The sequence below is a fragment of the Podarcis gaigeae genome (assembly GCF_964106915.1).
Source record: "Podarcis gaigeae genome assembly, chromosome: 3".
NCBI classification, from domain to species: Eukaryota; Metazoa; Chordata; class Lepidosauria; order Squamata; family Lacertidae; genus Podarcis; species Podarcis gaigeae.
Genome location: NC_139680.1, coordinates 57,026,408 through 57,050,325, shown reverse-complemented (window position 1 = coordinate 57,050,325; position 23,918 = coordinate 57,026,408). Strand labels below are relative to the sequence as shown.

The window sequence follows — 23,918 nt, the reverse complement described above, 5'->3', positions numbered from 1 at the left end:
TGTTAAGAAACAAGACTTAATGTAGTCACTCAAATTTATTGCATGCCTACACAAATTGTGACCCACCAAACTGAACACAGCTCACCAGCCATGTATTACAGCCTTTTTGGTGCTTGTTGACATCCCATTTGTTTTTGAAGCCCCAGACAGGCAACCTAAACAAGAAACTTTCAGCAAGCCCCTGGGACCCACCATATATGGCTATGTTTGACTTGGTGGGTCCAAGTACAGGCATGGTTTACCATCTTGACTTTAGCTCAACTGGCTGTGATTTCCATATATTTTCCCAGTCTCCTGAAGGCCAGTGAATGCTCTGCACTAATGGGACTTACTCTTGGGCAAGGGTGCAGTTGCAGTCAGAAAAACAAAATTCTGCAACAAGGAAACCCAAATTCTGCAAGACGGAAACCAAGTAAAAAATATGTGGCAGCTGTAGACTGTTATGCAAGCCACATTAGCAGAAATCCCCTGTAAAAAATTCCCTCCCAGGTGCCTCCTTATCTGTGAAAATTATGCAAACTGAATTATTTTGCATGTTTTTCTGGAGCTTTACATGGTTTATTTTGCTTTTGTTAACTGTAAAAAAAGACAAGGAGCTGTATGGATTACTGAAACCACACTCCTGACAAGTGGAAATGTTATTCGGCAAAACTGTCTTCGCCAACCTGGTGTCCTCCAGATGGTCTGAACTACAATTCCCTTCAGGCACTAGGTTGGTGTAGGCTACAAAAACTCCTCTGTGGGGCTGCCTTTCAAAATTGCCTGGAAGCTCTATCTGGCTCACCACAGGGTAGTGAGATTATTGATGGGCATTGACAACTATCAGTGTATTACTTCAGGGTTTTGTCATTTGCACCTCAAAATGCTGGCATTAATCTCTAAAGCCCTAATTTTATTGGGGCCCATATACCTGAATGATTGCCTCCTCTCATATAAATCTATCCAGACTTTAAAATTCCCATCACTAGGTGAGGACCTTCTCCAAATTTCCACCCTTAGTGAACTAAAGGTGTCCTGAGAAATGACCTCTACAGTGGTGGTGCCCCATTATAAAGCCCTCTCTCCTGGCAGCCTGGAACCTATATAAAGACATTTCAGTGCCAGGTGAAAACACTTCTATTCATGCAGGTCATTTAATAATTAGGTTGCAGTCCAAACCCACAATCTGCCAAGCTCAGAATAGTTCCAACGCACTCTGCTAGCATCAGTCGGCTGGTGCAGAGCTCCCAACTCCATGTGCTGAGAGTGCAGGTGGGCAATACTACTGGCAGGAAATGGTAGCCCATGGAAAGCCCAAAACCTAGCATTCTAGGGGTGGAAATGGGCTGAGCGAGCCCAGGATCTGCTGGATCCTGAGTCAGTGCCACTGCCATCAGTTAACGGCATCAGGCTCAATATGGGTTCAATTGCTACAGATCAGACTTTTGCCTGCACCATCTTCAACTCCCATCCCAGCCTGCATGAGCACCAATAACTGAAGGTGTGGTGGGAGTACACAGCTCTGTCACACCCTCTGCTGCTAGGCTAAAGTCTGGGTTGCTCTGCCAGAACATTTTTGTTTCTGACCTAGGGTATTTCGTTTTCTCCCTTGGCCAGACTTCAGTGCTGTTTTTATCATTCTTGATCTTACCCACCATCATAGTGGCTTTATATTGATTGGAATTATTTTATTTTATTGCAGCTGTATTTTATTGCTTTTAAAAGTTGTGAAGTGCCCAGAGGACATGGTTAACTTGGCAGTATATAAATGCCAAAACCGAGAGAGAGAGAGAGAGAGAGAGAGAGAGAGAGAGAGAGAGTGAGAGAGTGTAAACTGGTTGCTGCCATCTACATTGAATTGAAATACAGTCTAGAAATCAATTTTAAGTGGTCTTCCTTCAGACTATTTATGCTAAACCCTTCACAGAACTGAGTAAGGCAAATGTGGGACAGACAAGCACATTTTAGAATTCACCAGAACAAATAACCCACCCAATTGACAAAGCAGCAACCAATACAAAGCAGCCCTTGCGGCAAACACCATTCACCCACCCAATCGCTAGATCCTGCTTACGGATGCAAACAATCGTCCATCCCCCCTCTGCACTACCCATGTATAAGATGACTCCCCCCCCCATTTTTTACTTTATTTTGGAGTAAAAAAAAACCCTTGTCTAATACACAAAAAAGTACGGTAATATCACTGTTCTAATTCCAATGGCAAATAAATACAGTGGTACCTCGGGTTACATACGCTTCAGCTTACATACGCTTCAGGTTACAGACTCCGCTAACCCAGAAATAGTATCTCGGGTTAAGAACTTTGCTTCAGGATGAGAACAGAAATCGTGCTCCGGCGGCGCAGCAGCAGCAGGAGGCCCCATTAGCTAAAGCGGTGCTTCAGGTTAAGAACAGTTTCAGGTTAAGAACGGACCTCCGGAATGAATTAAGTACTTAACTCGAGGTACCACTGTACATAGCACTAGATGTCACCATTTGCCAGCAATTAATCAGAGATGGAATTCTAACACAATAAGGTCTTGACCGACCTTAACCCCCAAATATATGACCCTAACCCCCAAATATATGAGGTCCCACTATCAATTGACCATAATCCAAAGTAGCAATTGGTTGTAATTTGTACAACCAATTAACTAAAGCACATGATCTCCTCTGCAGATTACACATAAACTCACAAAACACAAGATGCATGTATGTTGTGTATTATCAAGGAATTAAGCATTTGTAACATGGGTAAATTTATCTAAGCTAAAGGAGGAAGGGTAGGAAAAAATACCTGAAAAAAAACAGATGGAGGATACTAGTGAGGCAAAGATTAGTGCCAAGATAGCAACACATAGTCAATACATATACAGGGTAGGTGATCAGTCAAGAACATGAACCAAGAAACTACCAGTCAAATTTGGTCAAGGTACAATATATGCAGAGTCAGGGTTGTTAAGGTGCAGTGAATCTGCCCAAAGTTTTCCATTGCCTGAACATTTTAACAGAGTCCTTGCCTATTAATTCTGCATCCTTTATGAAGCAACAACAGCACTCAACTGCAATATTTTTGTGAAAGCAATGCAGCCAGGCATGACTTAAAATGAAGTGAGGAAGATCCATACAAACTACAAGAACCAAGAGGAATACTTTGTAAAACTATCTAATATTTTCAATTTAGGAGTGGCTGGCATCTTCCCACTATGACTGGGCCTCTATGTTTTGGTAATTTTACAAGGAGCAAGCCAAGCCTGGGATCAAGTTTCAAATTTACTCACTCACTTACTTACTATAACCTTTTCAAATCTGTAAGTATAGAGGTCATAAGAGAAATAGACTTCCTGGATCCAAAGTCACCTTCCATACAGATCTTTGAGCTTCCATTTGCTTTTCCCACCATCGAAAGGAAGGAAGGGCTGCTAAGAACTGGGGGTGGGGGATCCCAGTGGAGGCACTCTGAGATTTATTAATTTGAACTCGGTGTACACATTTTTTACATATAATAAGACTCCCTGTCCCCCTTCCCACTTTGAACAAGGTATACCCTTTAGCTGCTATGTTCCAATCATGAGTCTCCCCTCATCACACCTCAGTAATACCTTAATTTCCTGGTTAGGATGCCAGATCCTTCCTGTTTGTTTCCCATATTTTGTTTCCCATATTTCCCATAAGAGACCATGGCCATTGCACCTTCCCAAATTCCCTGCTGTTGTATTTACCTGAAAATTACCAGACCTCACTTCCATTGTAATGCCTCCTTTTTTCTTCTTTCTTTCTTTCTTTCTTTCTTTCTTTCTTTCTTTCTTTCTTTCTTTCTTTCTTTCTTTTTTGCCTTCTTCCTAGTACTTGACTCAGTATACAGCTCTGGGCTTTTGCCTCCATTCCTCACAGGAATTAGTTTTAAAGTTTCCTTGATCATGTTGACAAGGTTCCTGAAAAGCACGTTCTTCCCAGTCCTAATGGGGTACATCCCATCTCCCACCAGGTCCAAGAAACAATGCTATCTTGTAGCTGGCTGTTCACTTATGGCATCCTGCTATAACTCCCCAACCTTTTACAGGAAGGAGGGAACTGGGTGGAGGGACTACTTTTGTCCCCAAGACTTTCAAAGATGGCTTACTGGTTTTAGGCATTTGCATTAACCTAGCATAGCTTTGTCCATGGAAAAGAGAACAAGGGACAACAGCAAAGAAGTATTTTTAGTATGGCAAATCATGATTTCCTATTTATTTAGGGGAAATAAATGAATTCATAAATTACTTCTTGGTAAGATGAGAGCAAGAATCCCATTGCAGGGCCCACATAAAGTAATGAAGTTTGGGGCTAAAGCACCAAAGGTGTAGGGTTCCCTGCTGCAACAAAATCCACTGTATTTGAAATGAGAGCCCTCTTATGTTGAAAAAACCATGGCTTCTACTACAGTGGTACCTCGGGTTACATACGCTTCAGGTTACAGACACTTCAGGTTACAGACTCTGCTAACCTAGAAATAGTACCTCTGGTTAAGAACTTTGCTTCAGGTTGAGAACAGAAATTGTGTGGCGGCGGCAGTGGGTGGCTCCATTAGCTAAAGTGGTACCTCAGGTTAAGAACAGTTTCAGGTTAGGAACGGATACGGATCCCCAGAACAAATTAAGTTCTTAACCCAAGGTACCACTGTATTAGCTATAAATAGAATACACAGTCTTGCTTTATTATATTACAGCTAAATAACTTGTCCATTTTATAAGAAAAGTAGAGGAAAGTAAATGTGTGCATGTCTAGAAGAAAGCAGGGGAGAGAAAAATCTCACTGCTGAAAAGTGTTCTGCCAAAATAAACCTTGGAGCATTTTATAAATTAATTCTGGTCCGCATGTTTATTTTTCTTTTGGAAATTCTAAAATGAGACCGTTCAAATCATCTTATTGGCAGCAGCATATTTTTAGAGGAGTGAAGAAAAAAACCCCACAGAGCTCTGTTACTGGAAGGTGCTTGCTATTTTTTTTCACTGAAAGTATTCTTTCCTTCTGACCTGGCATATTAGATAAGATTTATACTTCTGACCTGACATTATGTAGTTAAGATTTATTCTTCTGTATCAGCTTTATGATGCTTGCAAGCTATTTATTTACAGCATGGGGAATATATTTATGGCATAAGAAACAGACATTGTACTTTAAAAAATAGTAAAAAAAAATATGTCAGGGAGAGTCCCATGTAACAGTGAAAACAGCAGATGCCCCTACAGCTGCTTCCCCCGGGCTCTTGGGGTATTTCCTTTGTTGTTTCAGCAACAGCATTAGATAATTTCAAGTCATTTTGATGGAGAGCAACCTTAGACGGTTCCAAAAGCTCCAGCACATTCAAATATATGCTGAAGTGCAAGATAAAACAGGCTTTTTTCCTTAAGCTGCGATCAGTCGCTAACACAGATCCGATTGACTTGATTTTGATTCATTGTATTTCTATGCCACTTTCCATTCAAAATCATCTAAAAGCAGCTTACAAACAATAAATAACAATTACAGAATGGAACATCATGAATACAACATGAATCATAGAAAATAAATAACAAATCATCAACGAAATAATTGCAATCTCTAAAACACCATTAACAAAGCAGCAACTGAAAAATAAGCCAAGCATCGCAATAATCCATAAAACAATATCAACGTTAACAAAATAGTTAAAATAGTTAACTAAAGAGAGAGAGAGAGCTATGCACAGTCAAGTCTGTACGCACACTCTTCACAATCACATGTCTTATTATCTTTCATTCTATTCAGTTCATTAAAACACAGGGGATGGACTGGGAAATCCTGAGGGAAGTGATTTTTGTTCTGCATTATTTTGTTTTGGGAAATGTATGATGTATATATTTAAAATCTGGAAAATGTGTCAAATGAAATGAAATAAATGGAATTTAAAGAATAAAATAAAAACACACATAATGCCTGTTGTTAAGACAGCTCAGCCAAATGCTGTGCCAGCTGGGGTCCTCAGGTAGTGAGTGGACCATGGTGGAGGCAGTGGGGCTCTCAGGCCTATTGCCAGTGGTAAAGGATATGTTGAGTCAGCATAGTAATCAGGGGGTCCATTCCCACTTGAGAAAGTCCAAGGCAAGCCTGTCCCTCTGGCTGCACTTGGTGTAGAGGCAGACCAAGAGGTCCAGCAGCGCCTCCACACTCAAGACACTCTTGCTGAGCACAGTCCAGCCAAAATAAAGCTCAGTGAACTTACATTAATTTCACAGGGAGTATTGAGCACATGTTTACATCCCTCATATTATAATCAATGAGAGTTAAAAGAGCTTAACTTTCATTAGATCATACTCATTGTTTCAAGTGCTGGTTTTGATTACATTGCCATTTTAAAGAAAAGGTAACTCTACTTGGGGCTGATTTACACATGCAAACACACCATTTGGTATCTCATCACTCAGATGCTTAACACTTAATAACTCACAGCTGAATGCACAAATTACTGCCTCTACTGAAAAGGAATGCATTCCCCAAAAATAACCAGGTTAAGTTCTGTTCATTTTTTGTTTTGTGATGGTGCTGTCACACATGTAAGTCATCACAACGCTGGAGCCATTGGTTGACAATTATTCAAATATGAACATATCTTTCACTTGAAATGGCAAATTATGGTTTACAAGACTTAGATGTGGTTAATTGCAACATCCAAATTGGCAAACCATGCCTTAAAGCAGATCTGCAAACTATGGGTAGAAAAATTGTAGCACTAAGGATATCATTCTGTCAATACAAGCATTTTCCCTTGCTTCTACGCTCTATTCTGTGGAGCCTTCCAGGGCAGATTTTGGAGAGATATGGGGTTGCATGCCCCACATTTCTATAAAATATCCAAGAAAACTCACCTTTTCCATGTGCTCTTTGGTGAAATTCCCAGCTTTCCATTCTGTACCACTTTGACTTAGCCTGTAACAAAGTCTAAGAATGTGCAACTGAAAAAGCTACATTCTTCCCAATGCCTACCCCTGCCTCCACTTCCCTCTCTTCCTCTAATGTTTCCCGGTGTCAATTTTAGTCTGAAAGCACCTCAGGGTAGGGACCTGCTTTGTTATCTACTACACTGGGCCTGCCACTTCCACATAATTTACTTATGCAACTGCAGCCTCCAAATAAATAAATGGAGAGTGGGGAAAACTTACCATGGACAGAGCTTTTTAATCCCCACATCTTGCCTACTGGGCTCTGGGAAAGTTGTGTGAGGCCTGGTAAGCAAGGCAGAGGACTAAGCTCGCTACGGACAGGTAGGGATGGTTGCACAGGAGGGGGGCATGGTTCTGAGGGTTTCCTATGTTGTTGTTGTTTAGTCATTTAGTCGTGTCCAACTCTTCGTGACCTCGTGGACCAGAGCACGCCAGGCACTTCTGTCTTTCACTGCCTCCCGCAGTTTAGTCAAACGCATGCTGGTAGCTTTACACAATTTGGCTTTGCATGTGGATGACCGGAACTGAACTCTAACGTAGTGAGGTCACTGTATATATTTTGAAAAGTAGTTTGTCTGTTTGTCCATTTGTTCTCTATGAGTTTGGACACCTCTTGATATATCATTGCCAAACTTTACACAAGGGTTCCTGAGATGGGCTCAGTGGTTGTTGTTGATGTTTGGATGTCAGGTGCCATTTTGAATCAAGATGGCAGACCAAAGCATGGTTTTGATGTGACTTCACCTGATTTTTGGTGTAAGGGGTCCAAACTGTGCCACTTTCAAACTCTGCACAAGGTTTTCGTTGACATTGGGTCACTGGGCACCATTTTTAATCAAGATGGTGGACCAAAACATAACTTTGGCATGATATCACCTGGCTTTTGGCTTGACTGTTCCAAACTCTGCTGATTTGGATGCTTTTGAAGATATTTTTGCCCAATTTGCTGATCCTCACCTGTACCAATTTGGATGTCTCTCAAGATATCATCACTCTATTTGACACAAGAGTTCCCAAGGTAGAAGCAGCAGTCTTCATCAATGGCTTGAGTGCCAGGCGCCATTTTGAATGAAGATAGTGGGCCAAATTAACCCCAAATGCACCTTAACTCCACACACCAAAATGATTCAGGATTCAGTCAGGTGCTCTCCGGGTTAGTTTGGAGCCCTGTGTAGCATGTGTGTGCACCCTGGCTTGTTTGTATATACAGACATAACCCCCAAACTCACAAATGACACAATCCATTTAAAAATCATAATTCTGAAAGGGGAGTTCTTTAAATTCCCAAGCAGTGCTGGACACTCCCTGATAGTAGTCTATTACGGATCAAGGCAAGCTGGTGGTGATGGTGGTGACGATAATGCAATATACTACTTTGTGGTTGGTATTTGAGAGTTGTGAAGAAAAGAAATTTTAAAAATTCTGACTGAGGAGTTGAATGTTTGTTTGAACAATCCCTAGTTGTCATCATCTTTTCAGTTCAAGGTTACTTTTGTCAAGGTTTATGGTCTGTTCTATGTGTAATGCCTTGGGGCGAAGAACGTAAGGAGTGGTAAGCCCAATAATATTTCAAGATAATCCTGAGGTGCTTCCTTTTCCCAAACTTTGTTGCCTATTTAGATTTTTCATTCCAGACAAAGTCTCTTAACATGTATTCTTATACAGTAATTTAACCTATGGGCTTTCTGCTCTCAGCAGCTTGAAAGTCATTACTCCAGTAAAATAATAATAACGGTACTTTTTTATTTTACTCTCTTTTTTTACTCCAGTTGTGGATTTCATTTAAGTAGTGCAATCATATTTCCCTTAATTATAAAATACCGTATTTTTCGCTCTATAACACGCACCTGACCATAACACGCACATTGTTTTTAGAGGAGGAAAACAAGGGAAAAAACATTCTGAATGAAACAGTGGATGTATCATTTTTGGGCTTCATGCTGTGGCCACAGACATGTGATCTGATGGTGAATTTGGGATGACCCAATGCAAAGATCCTGAGAATCCCTGTGGATCCATGCTCTGTAACCACGTTTTTGCACCATTGCAGCCCCAGGCAACAGTGGGTGCGTGATTTTTTTGGTGCAGGCTGTAGCCATGGACATGCTATGTGATCTGATGGTGAATTTGGGGTGACCCAATGCAAAGATCCTGAGAATCCCTGTGGATCTATGCTTTTTAACCACGTTTTTGCACCATTGCAGCCCCATGCAACAGTGGGTGCGTGATTTTGGGGGGGCAGGCTGTAGCCATGGACATGCTATGTGATCTGATGGTGAATTTGGGGTGACCCAATGCAAGGATCCTGAGAATCCCTGTGGATCCATGCTTTTTAACCACGTTTTTGCACCATTGCAGCCCCAGGCAACAGTGGGTGCGTGATTTTTTTGGTGCAGGCTGTAGCCATGGACATGCTATGTGATCTGATGGTGAATTTGGGGTGACCCAATGCAAAGATCCTGAGGATCCATGTGGATCCATGCTTTTTAACCACATTTTTGCACCATTGCAGCCCCAGGCAACAGTGGGTGCGTGATTTTTTGGTGCAGGCTGTAGCCATGGACATGCTATGTGATCTGATGGTGAATTTGGGGTGACCCAATGCAAAGATCCTGAGAATCCCTGTGGATCTATGCTTTTTAACCACGTTTTTGCACCATTGCAGCCCCATGCAACAGTGGGTGCGTGATTTTGGGGGGGGCAGGCTGTAGCCATGGACATGCTATGTGATCTGATGGTGAATTTGGGGTGACCCAATGCAAGGATCCTGAGAATCCCTGTGGATCCATGCTTTTTAACCACGTTTTTGCACCATTGCAGCCCCATGCAACAGTGGGTGCGTGATTTTGGGGGGGCAGGCTGTAGCCATGGACATGCTATGTGATCTGATGGTGAATTTGGGGTGACCCAATGCAAAGATCCTGAGGATCCATGTGGATCCATGCTTTTTAACCACATTTTTGCACCATTGCAGCCCCAGGCAACAGTGGGTGCGTGATTTTTTGGTGCAGGCTGTAGCCATGGACATGCTATGTGATCTGATGGTGAATTTGGGGTGACCCAATGCAAAGATCCTGAGGATCTATGCTTTGTAACCACATTTTAAGTGGGGAGGGAAGGAAAAACACAGAAGGGACAAGGAGCAGGAGAGGGGTGTGCAGAGAAGCAGCTGGCTAAGAATGCAGGAGAGGGGTAGGGAGGAAAGGAAGGCAAAAGTTTTCCCCCACCCAAGCCAGCCAGCCAGCCATCTGTCTCTCTCTCTCTCTCTCTCTCTCTCTCTCCCTCCCTCCCTCCCTCCCTCCCTCCCTCGCTCCCTCCCCCCCTCTCTCTCTCCCTTCCCCCCTCTCTCTCCCTCTCCCCCAGCAGCACCGGAGCTTGCCTGGAGGGGAGGGGCTTTCCCTGCTCTTTGTTCCATTTCAGCAAACACAGCAAGGAAACAGAGAAGGGTGGGCAGTAAGACCCTGAGGCAGAATGCAGGAAAGCAGCCGCTTCCTCTTTTCAAGTTTCGCTTCTCTGTGCAGCGTGCAGCCCCGCGATTTGATTTTTGCTTGATTTTTCGGCTCCAGGGAGCACACATTCGCTCTATAACACGCACAGACATTTCCCCTTCCTTTTTAGGAGAAAAAATCTGCGTGTTATAGAGCGAAATTTACGGTAATAGTACAGCTCTTTGCTTCTTATATACTCCACATTGCACTTCTGTGCGTGTTTATTAAGAAGTAACCTCTCCCTAGGATTCCAACACACTTACCTGAGAATAAGCCCATTTAACATAATGGGACTTACATTCAAATATACATGCACAGGATTTCACCCCTGTTGTATTCATCCCACTGAAGCCAATTGTTTGTAAGTAGTTTTAGGCTTGATTTTGTGTTCAGCTAAGTATGTAAGTTTTCGAAGCACTTATTTAGGAATAGGAGGAAAGTTTATGGGTGAGTTATGACAATGTCAAGAAGGTGATGTAGTAAAAGTCATAAAATACTTGCAGATGCTGGTATTTGTAGCTTTGGAGAAGAAGCACTGGAATAATGTTTACTGTTGCTAAGCGTGTCTGTGGGAGACCTGCAGCAGGGAACATGGGTGGTTTCCCTCTCTTTGACCCACAGAGCTGATAGGAATCAAATATCATGTTCTCAAAGTTACCTTCAGTAAATTCTGTTGTATTGTTGGATGCGCTCATAACATAAATTCTATAAAATACATTAAAGTGCCATGTTATTTGCAGTTGGATTTGTGCATGAGGATCCGGGGATGCACTGCAGGTGTTTCTACATCAGCTAGTCATTTCTATTTTGTGATTTATATTTGGACTCAGTTCAAAAACACTCCAACATAAAACAGAGCCTGACATTACCGGGTAATACCAGGCAGGTAAACATATCCAAGTCCTACCTGAACTACACATCCTTACCATAGGCTGAGTACACATTACCATCTTAAAACACAATGAGGTGTTTTCCCCCCATTGTGTTTCAATTTGCATTTGCATTCCTATGCTTTGACATGTTTCCACATCACCCACAGCCTGCCCACACCACTGAGTGGAGATGGCGTGGGGATATCCCAATGCAAACTGCCTGGTGGGTGTCCTCACCCTTCCACCTACCTTCTCCCCTGCTGGAACTAACTTGTGAAAAGCTAAGCCCAGAGGCACTTGGAGCTAGGAAACCAGAGCCTCATATTACAGGTTCTTGAGAACAGCTTTAAGTCCACTACAAAACAGTTGGAAAGTATTTAAACTTAAGCAGAAGCAGATATATTGCTGGCACCATCTTCATCTGTGCATGCGTGCCCATACTGCCACCACACATGTAGAGCCACACCCAGAAGGAAAGGTCAGTGTCTCAAGTATACACACTGGGGCTTCACTGTTAATTGAATAAGGCTACAGTTTCCCAGTCGGATCAAAGCTGGTTTGTGGGATATGCATCAAACCTCAGTATTTCACAAAAACTGCAAAATACATCTGGATCATTGACAATACCAGGGGTCAGCAACCTTTTTCAGCCATGGGCTGGTCCACTGTCCCTCAGACCATGTGGTGGGCTGGACTATATAGGGGGGGGGGGAATGAACGAATTCCTATCCCCCACAAATAACCCAGAGATGCATTTTAAATAAAAGCACACATTCTGCTCATGTAAAAACACCAGGCAGGCCCCACAAATAACCCAGAGATGCATTTTAAATAAAAGGGCACATTCTACTCATGTAAAAACATGCTGATTCCTGGACCAACCACGGGCTGGATTGAGAAGGTGATTGGGCCGCATCTGGCCCACGGACCTTAGGTTGCCTACCCCTGGATAATACTATGTGAACAGAGATTGAAAAACCAGCAGTGGGAGCACACTGGAACCAGTATAAACAGTATTCTGTAACCAGCCATAGGCCCCATCTGCATTATACATTTAAAGCAGTATCATAACGCTTTAAACATTCATAGCTTTCCTCAAAGAATCCTGGCAACTGAAATTTGTTAAGGATGAGAATTGTTAGAAGACTCCTGCTTCACTCAGAGAGTTATGGTTCCCAGAGTGGTATAACAATCAATCCCTCTTCCCAGGAAACTGTGAATTTTAGCTGCCTTCCTCCTCCCCACTTTCTCCTTCATTCCCGCAAATGTCAGAGAAGGGTAAGCAGAACCAGTGGTTGGACTGGGGATCCAGTGCTGCTGCTGCTGCTGCCTATTTAGGACGAAGAGTCAGTCTGGGTAAGGCGGCAGCAGGAAGAGCAATGTGGAGAGGAAGAAGACACACAGAAGTGGTGGTGGTCAGCCTGCAGATCTACTGCTCCCACTGCCAATTATTATGGAAAGATGCCCAGGTAAGACAGCAATGGGAGGAGGAGTACAGGGAGGAGGAAAGTGATCAGTAGAAGCACTGGCCAGCCTGGGGCTCCAGGATACATCACAGGACACTATTCCGTCCCCCATGCTGTTTGATATTTCTCTGAAATTGGGGGGGCCTGGTGTACTCTGCCACTCATTTTTATCTTATTCAGGTGAAGTCCTAAACTAGTGTCTGAGATGGGTGGTGAATTGGATAAAGGCCAATAAACTGAAGATTATCAGAATAGGGAAGTGGAATTCAGTCTGAACTGGGTGGGATTGCATATCCCTTAAGAAGCAAGCACAGTTTGGAGTTGCTGTTAGTTACAGGCTTGTTCTGGGAAGCCCAAGTGCATGAGGCACTGTTCATCAGCTGAGCCTGGGGAGTCAGAGCCTTCCTCATCAGAGACAACCTTGTCACTTTTATCCACGTGTTGACATTTCACTTATATTACTGCAATGTGTTTTACATTTGGCTGACTCAATAAATCATTCCCGATCTTAGGTTGGTGCACAACACTGCAGCTGTGTTGCTGACCGGGGCCAGGCATTCAGAAAATATATTGCCAGTCTTGAGCCAAATGCCCAGACTTCTGGCTCAATTCAAAGTGCTGATTATGGCCTTTAAAGCATGATATGGCTTAGGACCACTGGACCTTAAGGAGTACTTGAAGCAAACTTACTTCAGAAGAAAACCCACAATGGTCCTTGCAAAGGTAAAATTTGCCCTTCATGGAACTCTGAGCAGCAGACATGGGGACACCTAGCTTCCAAACCAGGCACTAGCCAGGCTCACATCTGCTAGCAATGTAACCATACCATGTGACACCATTCTTTGTATCTAGGTCAGCATACATGTGTGTGCGCGCACACATACTCATGTATTAAATAGCCAGTTCCCAATATTCTGTTCTTTCTTATATTCCTAGCACACACAAGCATCTGTTATAGCTACTTCCCAACATTCCCTTCTTTGTCAAAAGCAAGCAGATTTCCCCAAACTAGTCCTCTCCAGATGTTTCTGTATTGCAACTCCCACCATCTTGGACCATCAGTGATGCTGGCTGGGCCATACTTCACCAGGAGTGCACCAAATTGAGGAAGGCTGCACTAGAGTGTGATAGAAAAGTCAGACAACTGACTTGCAGAAGGAGGAGGAGACAGGGAGTAAAACTATCTCTGATCAGAGATGCCTCACTTCATTTCTCCCATACGTGAAACCAGTTCTTGGTCTAGTATGGGAGCCATGTGGATGGAGGAACACACCCTTCTTATCTCTCCATACTGTGTGCATCTGGGGAAGGAAGACTATGTCCTGACATACTGTCTAGCATCCTGAGTGTGTGTACTTTGTTCTCATAGGCAATTCTCATGTGCATCAGGAAAGGAGGTGGTAATTATTTAGCACGTTAGTTAGTTATATGAAGAGGTGTTTTTTTAACTCCCCCTTTTTTTACTCTTTCCAAAGTAGCAAACAAATGCAAATGCCATAAAAGTAAACCTAAACAAAATAACAATAACAGAGGACTAAGATACCAAATAGCCAGTTAATGGGGATTAAAATACAGTGGAACCTCGGATTGCGAACATGATCCGTGTGGGAGGCACGTTCGCAACCCACAGTGCCGCGTCTGTGCATGTGCATGATGCGATTTGGCGCATCTGCGCATGTGCAAAGCACGATTTAGCGCTTCTGCACATGAGCGAGTGCCAAACCCGTTCCGGTACTTCCGGGTTGGGTGCGTCCGTAACCCGAAAACGCGCAACCCACAGCGATCACAACCCAAGGTATGACTGTAAACAGGAGTTAGTTACAATTACTATAACTTCACCTGGTGCCTAGAAACAGAAGTGGATGTGGCAGCAGTTGAACAAAATAGGTACTGTACAGAAGGAAGGCTGTAGCAGAAGAGAGGTGAGAAGTGAAGAGGGAAGAATTGAAGAAGTGAAGGAGATGGGATGAGCAGAATCCTATAGGATGAAAGGCAGGTGGGACTTCTTCCCTTCCTCTCCAAAATAGCCCTCTGTCCCATCCTTCAGATTGTAAGGGCGAATAGCCATAAATAGAGAGGAGGGGAAAGAAATGACTGCTTACCCAATCCTGGGGCGGGTGACTGCTGGACAGTCAGCTGGCATTTGTGGGCTTCCCCTGGCCAGCTGCTTAAGTGGGCAGACTTTCCCACCAGCCAGTGTTTGAATTTGGACCAATCCAGCCAGGCTGGGTGGGCATGGTTTGAGAGCAGACCAGAGTGGAGCAGGCTTCACTCTAGTCTGCCCCCAGCCAATAAAAACTTGTTGCGCCTGACCCCATAACTTTTTAAAGCCCAGAACGTTGTTTTGTCCAGTTTCTTCACCTTCCTTAGTTTAGGCCTTGCTCCATGGGAAGGGGTCGCTGTGAGTGGGTCTGCAACTTCAAACAACTTCTCTCCCAAATGATATATATGCACTCCTATTTCTACTTGGTAACTGTAAACAGTTTCACAGATTTTGCTTGTTTGTTTGTTGGCAGAATCTACTTTGAGCATACATGTAACATGTTAAGAAAATGGATCAGGAGAAGTTGGCTGGCGCTTTAACTGCATCAAACTAGGTATTTACTTAACTTTAGACACGTGATTTCTCCATATACAGACTCTCCTTCAGAGTCCTTCATAATGTAAACCTATACAGCTGATATTTTTCAATGGTTTTTCACTGTGTTATATATAACTGAAATGGATGTTTGACCTCAGTGGAGAAGGAGATGTAGGTAAAAGGGAGTGAGTAGCTCTAGTGACAATTCAGTGAGACTACTAATTTCTTTAGGCTTAGCCCCAAAGTATTTTGACAGATCCAAAGAGTGAAAATTAGAAAATATTTGTTCTCTTTCTCTGAAAGTACAATTTTCAAAAGTCCAATTTATATTTATGAGCAAGTTTGACAGCACAGGAAATCTGTGTATTGTAAAAGAGTACAAATATTTTCCCTTTTTCATTGTGATTAATTAAATGAGCATTATTGTCGTTATTTATTAATTTTCTATGCCACTCTTCATCCAAGGATTACAGGGTGGTTTACAATATAAAAATACATAACGTAGGAACAAACAAAAACAAAAACTTCAAAAGACCATAGATTTTTTAAAAGACAATAGATTGTCTAATTATCCATAGACCTGGGAGAAGAGGCACCTAAACATATGTAATGAAGGCGCCAGGTGAGCCTGCCTGGGGAAAACATTCCACAAGTGGGGAGCCATCACAGAACAGGCCCATTCTCATGTGGCCCACCTTCTAGACCTTTTGTGGAGGAGGCACACAAAGAAGGGCTTCAGATCATGATCACAGGGTCCAGGTTGATTCATATGTGGAAATGTGGTAAAGAATATTTGTTTGGTTGTATTGATAGCATGTTATTTTCACCATTATCTGTCTTATAAAACATTTTAAAAACTTAATGCTGAAAGACCATTTTTGGTTTATACATAGTATGTGTACACACTATGCATTTAGAGTGCATTTAAAGCACAAACCCCAAAGAATCCTGGGAGCTGTAGTTTGTTAATGATGCTGGGAACTGTAGCTCTGTGAGCTGTAAGCAAGAGTTCTCAGAATTCTTTGGCAGGTGTGGAAAAATGTGTTTTAGATGTATGGTGTACACAACCAAAGAATTCCAAACTGCTATGAATTCAGGACACAGTTATGTTTAGGTTCTTTTTGAACTGGCTGCCCACTAAAGAAGAGGGTTCTTTTGTTACCGCATAGCACCATTTTATTGCATTGTGGTTGAAGTAGTTTCCCTGTTCTTCTGTTGGTTGTGGTTTAACTGTCTTAGCTTTCTCAGTCATAAGTCAAAGTCTTATAGTCTAAAACTTAAAAGAGTTTCAAAAGCAGTTTATGGTTTAGCCTGAGGTTCTGGGGCTCAAAGGAGGAAAATGTCAAAAAAATCTTCATTGTCTGGATCCCAGACATAACATAACGTTTCACAGGTGAGGTTAGATGGGATGGGTGAACAGAAAGCAGCAGGACACCCCCCACCCCACCCCACCCCCAATTCCCTCCTAATTTATTGGACTTTTCCCCTTCCCATATTCCCTGTTGTTCTTTGCCTGCTTCCCAAGTTCCTGGACTGAAGTTGGGAATTGGGGGGGAGGGACCAGTCCCCTTCACGTCTTACCCTCTACTTAAGTCCCATTTGGAGACAGCATGCTGCCTGCCTCTCCTCCATCAACAAATAACCCCACAACATTCTGTCTCTCATGCTGCAGATGCTCTGTGGGCAGAGGAAGAAGCACTGGACACCCCCCTCCAGGACTTGCATGTGCTGGGATTGATGGGTTTAATTATTGACAACGAGGCTGGGGAGTTTGGAAAATACCAGCAGCATGATGAGTAATGAGCAACATATTATTACAGCCCCAAGGCTCCTTTTTATATGGCTCCCACCATTCATTGAGATGCATAAAGAAGGCAGATGTAGCAATCCCCTTCCCAGCCATCTTCTAAAATTGCACCCGTTTGTTCTCCTTGAATATATTTCTCTCTCTCTCTCTCTCTCTCTCTCTCTCTCTCTCTCTCTGGTCTGAAGTCAAGTAAGGGGTGTATCTGCCTTTGAAGTAAATCTTCTGCCTGATTTGCACTGCCTGATTAGTTTGTAAGAGCGATAAGAAGCTATTCTCTACCGTGCTGTTTAAACATCTGTTCTTCTGATCTCGTCATCGTCATCTGATCCCCGCGCTCGTTTTTTGGTTGTGTGCGCGCGTGCGGGGGAGGTTGTTTCATTGTCTCCAAATCCAAGTTTAAGGCCCGATATAGTTGCCTTTGAAGTCAACGGAAAAGCTTCGGTAGGGGACGAAGCCAGGTGGGTGGGTGGGGGGTCAAACCAACACACTGGCGCTCGCAGCTCGGCCGGCCACACCACACCCCTGCATCCCTGAATTTTCCGTAGCTTTGGGACAAGCTCCCTATGAAAAGAGCCCGCACCTGCAAAGAGCGCTCCCTCCTTGCCTCCCTCCCTCCCTCCCTCTCCCTCTTATTGCAGCGGACGCCAGGGGTCGCGCCTTTCACAACTCTGAAGATTCAGGGCAAGGGGGAAGGAGGGCGAGATCCTTGGGCTTTGGAAAAGCAAACCACCTTGGGCTGAGCAGATGACGCCCAAACAACGTGCCACCATCACCATCTAACAAATTTATCCTCAGTCCTTTCGAACTAAAAGAGACAACAACATATCCTCATATGCCAAGAAGAGGAAAAAGAAAAACTCAGGGCGTTGCTTTCCTTTTCCATGAGTAAGTAATATCAGATACTCTCGCGCTCGCTCGGCTGCCTGACATACGAAATGAATGAACATTTCGCATACAGTGGCATACACTTAATCGCTCTGCACTCAATGAGGGGCAGCTATCTGAGGCAGCAACCCTATCCTACCCAGTTGAACTTAATGGGGCTGATCTGCGTGCCCGACGTAAGCACCGCGTCGGAGAAGAAGCGAAAGTCCAGTCCTCCGTGTTAGATCTGTGGTGCCCCACCGAGACAAGCGTGCAGATCACCGCTGCATGATGTGCGAGCCTAAAGTCTGTGCGAAACAGCTCGCCCCACAGCCCCACCTCATATATGAGAGAGGAGCGCGGGAATCGGGGCTAGTTTGGTCTTGGAGAACGATTTCATTACTTCTCCTGGATAAGTCTATTTACTGGAGTCCAGCTGTGTAGCAAACCAAATGCCGAAACGTCTTTCTCGGGTCAGTCCTTAGTCAGATGCTTATTGTCTGAGAAAGAGAGAAAGAAGGTCTCCCCTTCTACGGAGGAAGCTGCCTTATACTGAACCAGAGCATCGGTCCATCTAGCTTAGCACTGTTTGAACCAGGAACCTTCAGCACCTCCTTTTCTGAAAGGTGTGCTGTGCCTTCCAGTACCCTTTCCCCAACTCGACTTGCCAAGTCTGAAACCACGTCCAGATCTCGCAACAGCTCACAGGGCTCAAGGGGCTCTGGGAAGCTCTGGAGGAAACGAGCCGCTCCGTGGCCCCGGGGCAACAAGAGGGCGTCCCGTCGTCAGCCTTTCATTCTGGCGAAGCGGACACGAGCGTGCGCGGAGAGATCCCTCGCGAAAGCGATATTTCCAGGGCACTTTCGGTGAATCAGACCTTGTTTTCGAGAAGCCGATGCACAAAGGAAGCTTTCAAGGGATACTTGTGCCAAGGTGGGGAAAGGGAAGGCTGGGCAAAACCTAGGAAATAACCTTGTGTACTTTTGGAGGGGGGGCCGGCGGAATGAAAACAGGCTGCTGTGTGTGTTGGCCTCTTCCTATCAGGGCAGAGCTGTCAAGCAAGAGGGAAATACACAGCCCCTTTCACCAAGTAGTACAGAGCGCCAAAGGAAGCTCAGAAACGTCTCGCCCAGCTCTCTAGGAAGGGCCTTTGGGGAGATATGGGAAGGGAGGAGGATCCCTATCGAGGTCGATGGAGGAAAGAGATTCCTAGTAGGCTTTGCACGAAATGAAGAGACCAAATTTGCACCCGCTCATCTGGGTTTATCTCATTCAACCCCTCTACCCACTCGCCCTGCCTTCTCCCTTGAGGCTCATTGACGGGCAAGTCCTACCTAGGTGTTGTCTAATCTGGAAAGAATGGCCCCATTCACCGCAATCTTCACCAGTGTCTCCTGCGTTATCTGACCAGGCCAATCTACTGGAATCCAAGGTTCAAACAGTGTCGCTTTGGCCTTCCTTCGGTGGGAAACTCACACACAACCCACAGCCCCACGCTTCCAACACCCACACTTCGATGTCTCCGAACTCCTCCGAGGACGATGCCCGTGTGAATTAAACAGGGGCACGATCCAGGGGCACTTTTCGAAGCACAAACTTCAACTGGGCTCCTGTCCGGTGCTTTCATCTCGCCTATTGAAATCAATGGGGCCTGTAAGTCCAACTTAACTCAGAGGCACTTAGCTTTCGAGGCAAGCATGCAACGTGCTTAACTTTAGCCAACTCCTGCTCGCTAGTAGAACATTGTCACCATTATTTGATGCATAACATTCTCTTTGGTGTTTCTATTTTTCAGATTGGCCCTCTCCGCCGCCTTCTGATTGTAAAAATATGATGTTGTAATTACCTACAGAGATGCGTACACCGGATGCTTCTCTCACCCCCAAATTTCAGAGAAATTACAAAGCCGAGCAACCACCAGGGAGAAAGAGAAAAGATGCTTAGGGCCAACGTTACTCTTCCTTTTTTATTAGGTACATCGTAGTAGCACTCATCCAAGACAGTATCAACTTGCCCCCTATCCACTTATGTGGGAGGCAGATCCCATTCAAACCGCCGGGCAAAAATCACGAGGCACCCAAAGGAACCTGCGCGACCCTTTGCTGCATTACCGAGGGAGGGACACCGAGATGCCTCCTTAATCCTGAACCACATGTATGTAGAATGCATCGTACAATACATGAGGAAAAATAGCTATAGTTCAATCTTTATGATAGTGTGAATCAATGATGTGTTTCTAAGTTGGTTGGGAAAAAGCTTCCCAAGAAGGGCGTGATCCTCCTTTGCTCTTCTCCTCTCCTCTATGCAAGCTTTTTTTAAAAAAACAAAACAAAACAAAACAAAACAAAAAACTGCGCAGTGCGATCCTATCCACGTTCCTTGGAGACAAGTCTCCTTGAGTTCCGCAGCCCTGCGCGCGGCGCTTCATCGAGAAGAGGCCAGAGGCACTTACTTCTTAGCGCTGCGCGGCTAAGGAACAGCGTCGTTCACCGAGGCTTAAAGCGAGCCAATATGCAGAGGGTCGGGTTGCCCGAGACCTGCTGCTGCCGCACCAGAATACCTTTCCCCCTTCAGCTTGACATCCCCGGCACCACGAGAGAAGCGAGAGATCCTCAACAGGTGAGCCCCAGCCCCTTCCCAGCCCTGCCTTAGAAGAGACCCAGGAAAAAGGGCGCACTTACTTCCCTGCCGCCGGACTCTGGAAGGGTTCTGCTGGCTGCCGACGTATTCCATCAAGTTCAAAGTGATAAAGACCCAAGAAACCAGTCGCAATTGCATAGTAACCCTGTAAGAAGTTCCCGTCTCTCGTCCTTTTCGGAGGGGAAGGAAGAGGAGGCGGCGGAGTGGGGAGGGAGGGGGGGAGGGCGGCAGAAATACCTGCCTGGGAGGCAAGGGCTCCCGAGCGTCTTCTTGTTTACAAACAAGCGAGCCAACAAATGTCACTGGCGGCGGCGCGCGGGCTCTTAATTATTGCACTTTCAAGTCGCCCCGACGATGGCCTCCGGGCAGCCTCCTCGGAAGGGCGGCGAATGAGAACGGCGGGAACCCGGGAGCGAGGCGCCTGGTCGATGTCAGGGCAGGTACCATGTTGCGAGGGGGTGGGGGTGGGGGGAAAGAGGGCAATAAGAGGGTTGGGCAAAGGTTGCTCGTGGCGCGGGGCGCTCCCACCCGGCTCCGGCTACAGGTCGGCGCTCCCAGTCAGATACTCCATGGGCAGGTGTGCCTTCCTCTTGGGCGCTGCTCACCTTCGCTGAGGAACCCCATAGAGAAGGGCAAGGGCAGGCGCGGGGAAGGAGCCCGGGCAGCTGGTGGTGATGGTGGTTGTGGGGCCGGCGAGCCGGTGGCAGCGCTTCTCCCTCTCCCTCCGCTTCAGGGCTGAGCGCGCCCTCCTCGGACCTGGCTGGGAGCTGTCGCCTCAGACGCCTCGAAGCCCAGCAGCATCTTTCTGAGGGAAGGCGTGGGTAGTAGGAGCGCCGCCTCAGCTACACTAGGCGTGAGGCGCCTCAGAGCGCGAGAAGCGGCTCCGTTCCCAGCGGGCGAGGGCTTCGGAAGGCAGCGGGGCGAACGACGGCAGCAGCAGCAGCCCCCTCAGACCGTCCCTCACAGCTGGGCGACAGCCCGAGTCGGAGCAAAGCTTCTTTCCGCTGCCTTCGCGGACTCTGCCTGCGAGCGAGAGAGAGAGAGCGCTTCCCACTTACTCCTCCCTCTCCGGGAGTCCAGGGGTATTTTTGAAGCCCGCGTCGAAGTGTGGAAAGCAAAACTCCAATCGGACGCGCAGCCGCCTGGGCGAGGAACTTCCAATCGCTGGCGGGCGGCTTTGGCTCTAGCGGCCGAGGGAGGGACGCGGCGCGCGACGGGAGCGGGGAAGCGTGCGCGCGCGCGGGGGTGCGAGAGCGCGCCCAGAAGTCTCGCTTCTTGCTGATGCTGGGGCGTCGCTCGCCGTCGCCTTCGCTTCCCGCACAATTCGAGGAGCCACACGCTTTTCTCTGTCAGTATCGGCGGTGGGGGTGGGGATGGGGAGTTAGTCTGCATGATGCCTGAGCGTGTCCTCATGAAACATTTCTTGGGGCCAACTAACAAGGACAAAACAGCGAGTGCAGCTAGATTTCAGATTTCACAGAAGTCGGTCAGCCCCCCTTTTTGATGATTAGAGATAAGAAGCTGCGTTGTACTGAGGGCGCTCCCTCCCAGGCGGCCACTTTTTTGAGGGATTTAATCACATACAGTATAGACAGATTCATGTTGCAAAGTTAGAATCGATAGGGAGGGCTTGCGTAACCTGCCCCCCCCCCCCCAAGATTGGACTTTCTCCAATAAGTGGGAAAAACTGGGTTGGGAAAAGTGTGGGGTAATATCTGCTTTGATGCACTGTCTTCTAGTCTTCCCATTAGCAAATCAGAGTGAATGCTCATTAAATATCTTTATTATCATCCCACTTTTCCCCCTAGACAAAGGACTCAATGTGGCTTACAGATAAGACAAAAAACACAGATAAAATAGAAAAGGCTAAAAATATAGAAGAGACAGTCATTAAAAATAGTTAAACACTAATATAATCTATTTATAATAATAGACAATAATAAGGTTTATTAAAAAATGATATAATAATGATAAAAACATCACAGTAGACCTTTCCTTTAAAAGAGTCAGTTCCTAAAGGACTTTTGGAATAAAAAGGTATCCATCTGCTGGCAGAAGGAGAACAAGGAAGAGGCTAGTCTAACTTCTTATCAGGGTGGGGAAGTTCCAAAGTCTGGGAGCAGCCACCGAAAAGGTCCTCTCCTGTGTCTGTACCAAGCATGCCTGTGAGAGTGGCAGAACTCAGAGAAGGGCCTCCCATGAAGATCTCAGAGCCCAAACAGGTTCAAATGAGAGAATACAGTCTTTCATCTTGAACCTAAGCCATATAGGGCTTAATAGGTCATAACCAGCAGTTTGAATTGTGCCTGGAAACAGATCGGTAGCCAGTGGAGCTGTTGGAACAAAAGCATCATATGCTCCCCATAACTAGCCCTGGTCAACTGTCTGGCTGCGGCTCTTTGGGCCAGTTGAAGCTTCTGAGCACTTTTCAAAGGCAGCCCCACACAGAGCACATTACAGTAATCCAAACGGAATGATTTGTGTCACTATGGTCAAATCAGACATTTCCAGAAATGGGTGCAGCTGGTGCAGTAGCTTTGAGAAGAGGCTGTTTGAATATTGTTAAACGCAATTGTTGTTTTTATATATGCTTCCTAAACCTTGAGTCCCTGACCCAAGGTACTCATTTACACCCTGAGACCTCCGAGTATAGGGTGGTATATAAATTCAATCAATCAATCAATCAATCAATCAATAACTGTGCAAATGCACTCCTGGCCTCTGCAGAGACCTGGGCATCCAGGCTCAGGACTAAGTCCAGGAGCACATCCAGGAGCCCACACCATCTAATGTCTTGGCAAACAAGTCAGAATGAATGCTCATTAAACAGGTCATCTGGAAGTGCCCTGAATCAGACTACTGGTCCTCTAGTTCGGTGTTATCTGCATGCTGACTGGCAGCAGCACTTCAGGGTTTCAGGTAGGGAGTTGACCCTAGCCTTACCCGGACTTTCCATATGCAGATCATGTGTTCATCTACTAATGCGTCACCAAGTATATTGGTACAGGACCAGGGGGAACTTATGTTTGCAATATGTCACAGCAGGATTTGGGTATCTTTTTCCAACAGAGGATAACTTTTCATAACCTCCTGGGGGGGCCACATGTGACTGCTGAATGGGGCCAGAAGAAAAAATTGGGCCGTGCAGAGGCTGTGAGGCTAAATTCCAGCTGTGCAAAAGATTTCTACACCTGCACTCATTGCTCTCCATCCTGGCATGTGAGAGGTATTATCACACGTCAAGGACACATTCCAAGCTAGGCTACTTACTGGTAGCTTT

General features: G+C 45.4%; 1 protein-coding gene across 1 annotated transcript in view; it reads right to left on the bottom strand.

The window, feature by feature from the left end:
- Nucleotides 1–21,802, bottom strand: part of RSPO3 (R-spondin 3) — a 63,334-nt gene extending 41,532 nt beyond the window's left edge. The window contains exon 1 of the mRNA XM_083731493.1: nt 20,680–21,802. Within this exon, the coding sequence (XP_083587619.1) occupies nt 20,680–20,776 (97 nt within the window). The 5' untranslated portion in view covers nt 20,777–21,802. The remainder of the gene's footprint in view (nt 1–20,679) is intronic.
- Nucleotides 21,803–23,918: the final 2,116 nt, after the last annotated feature.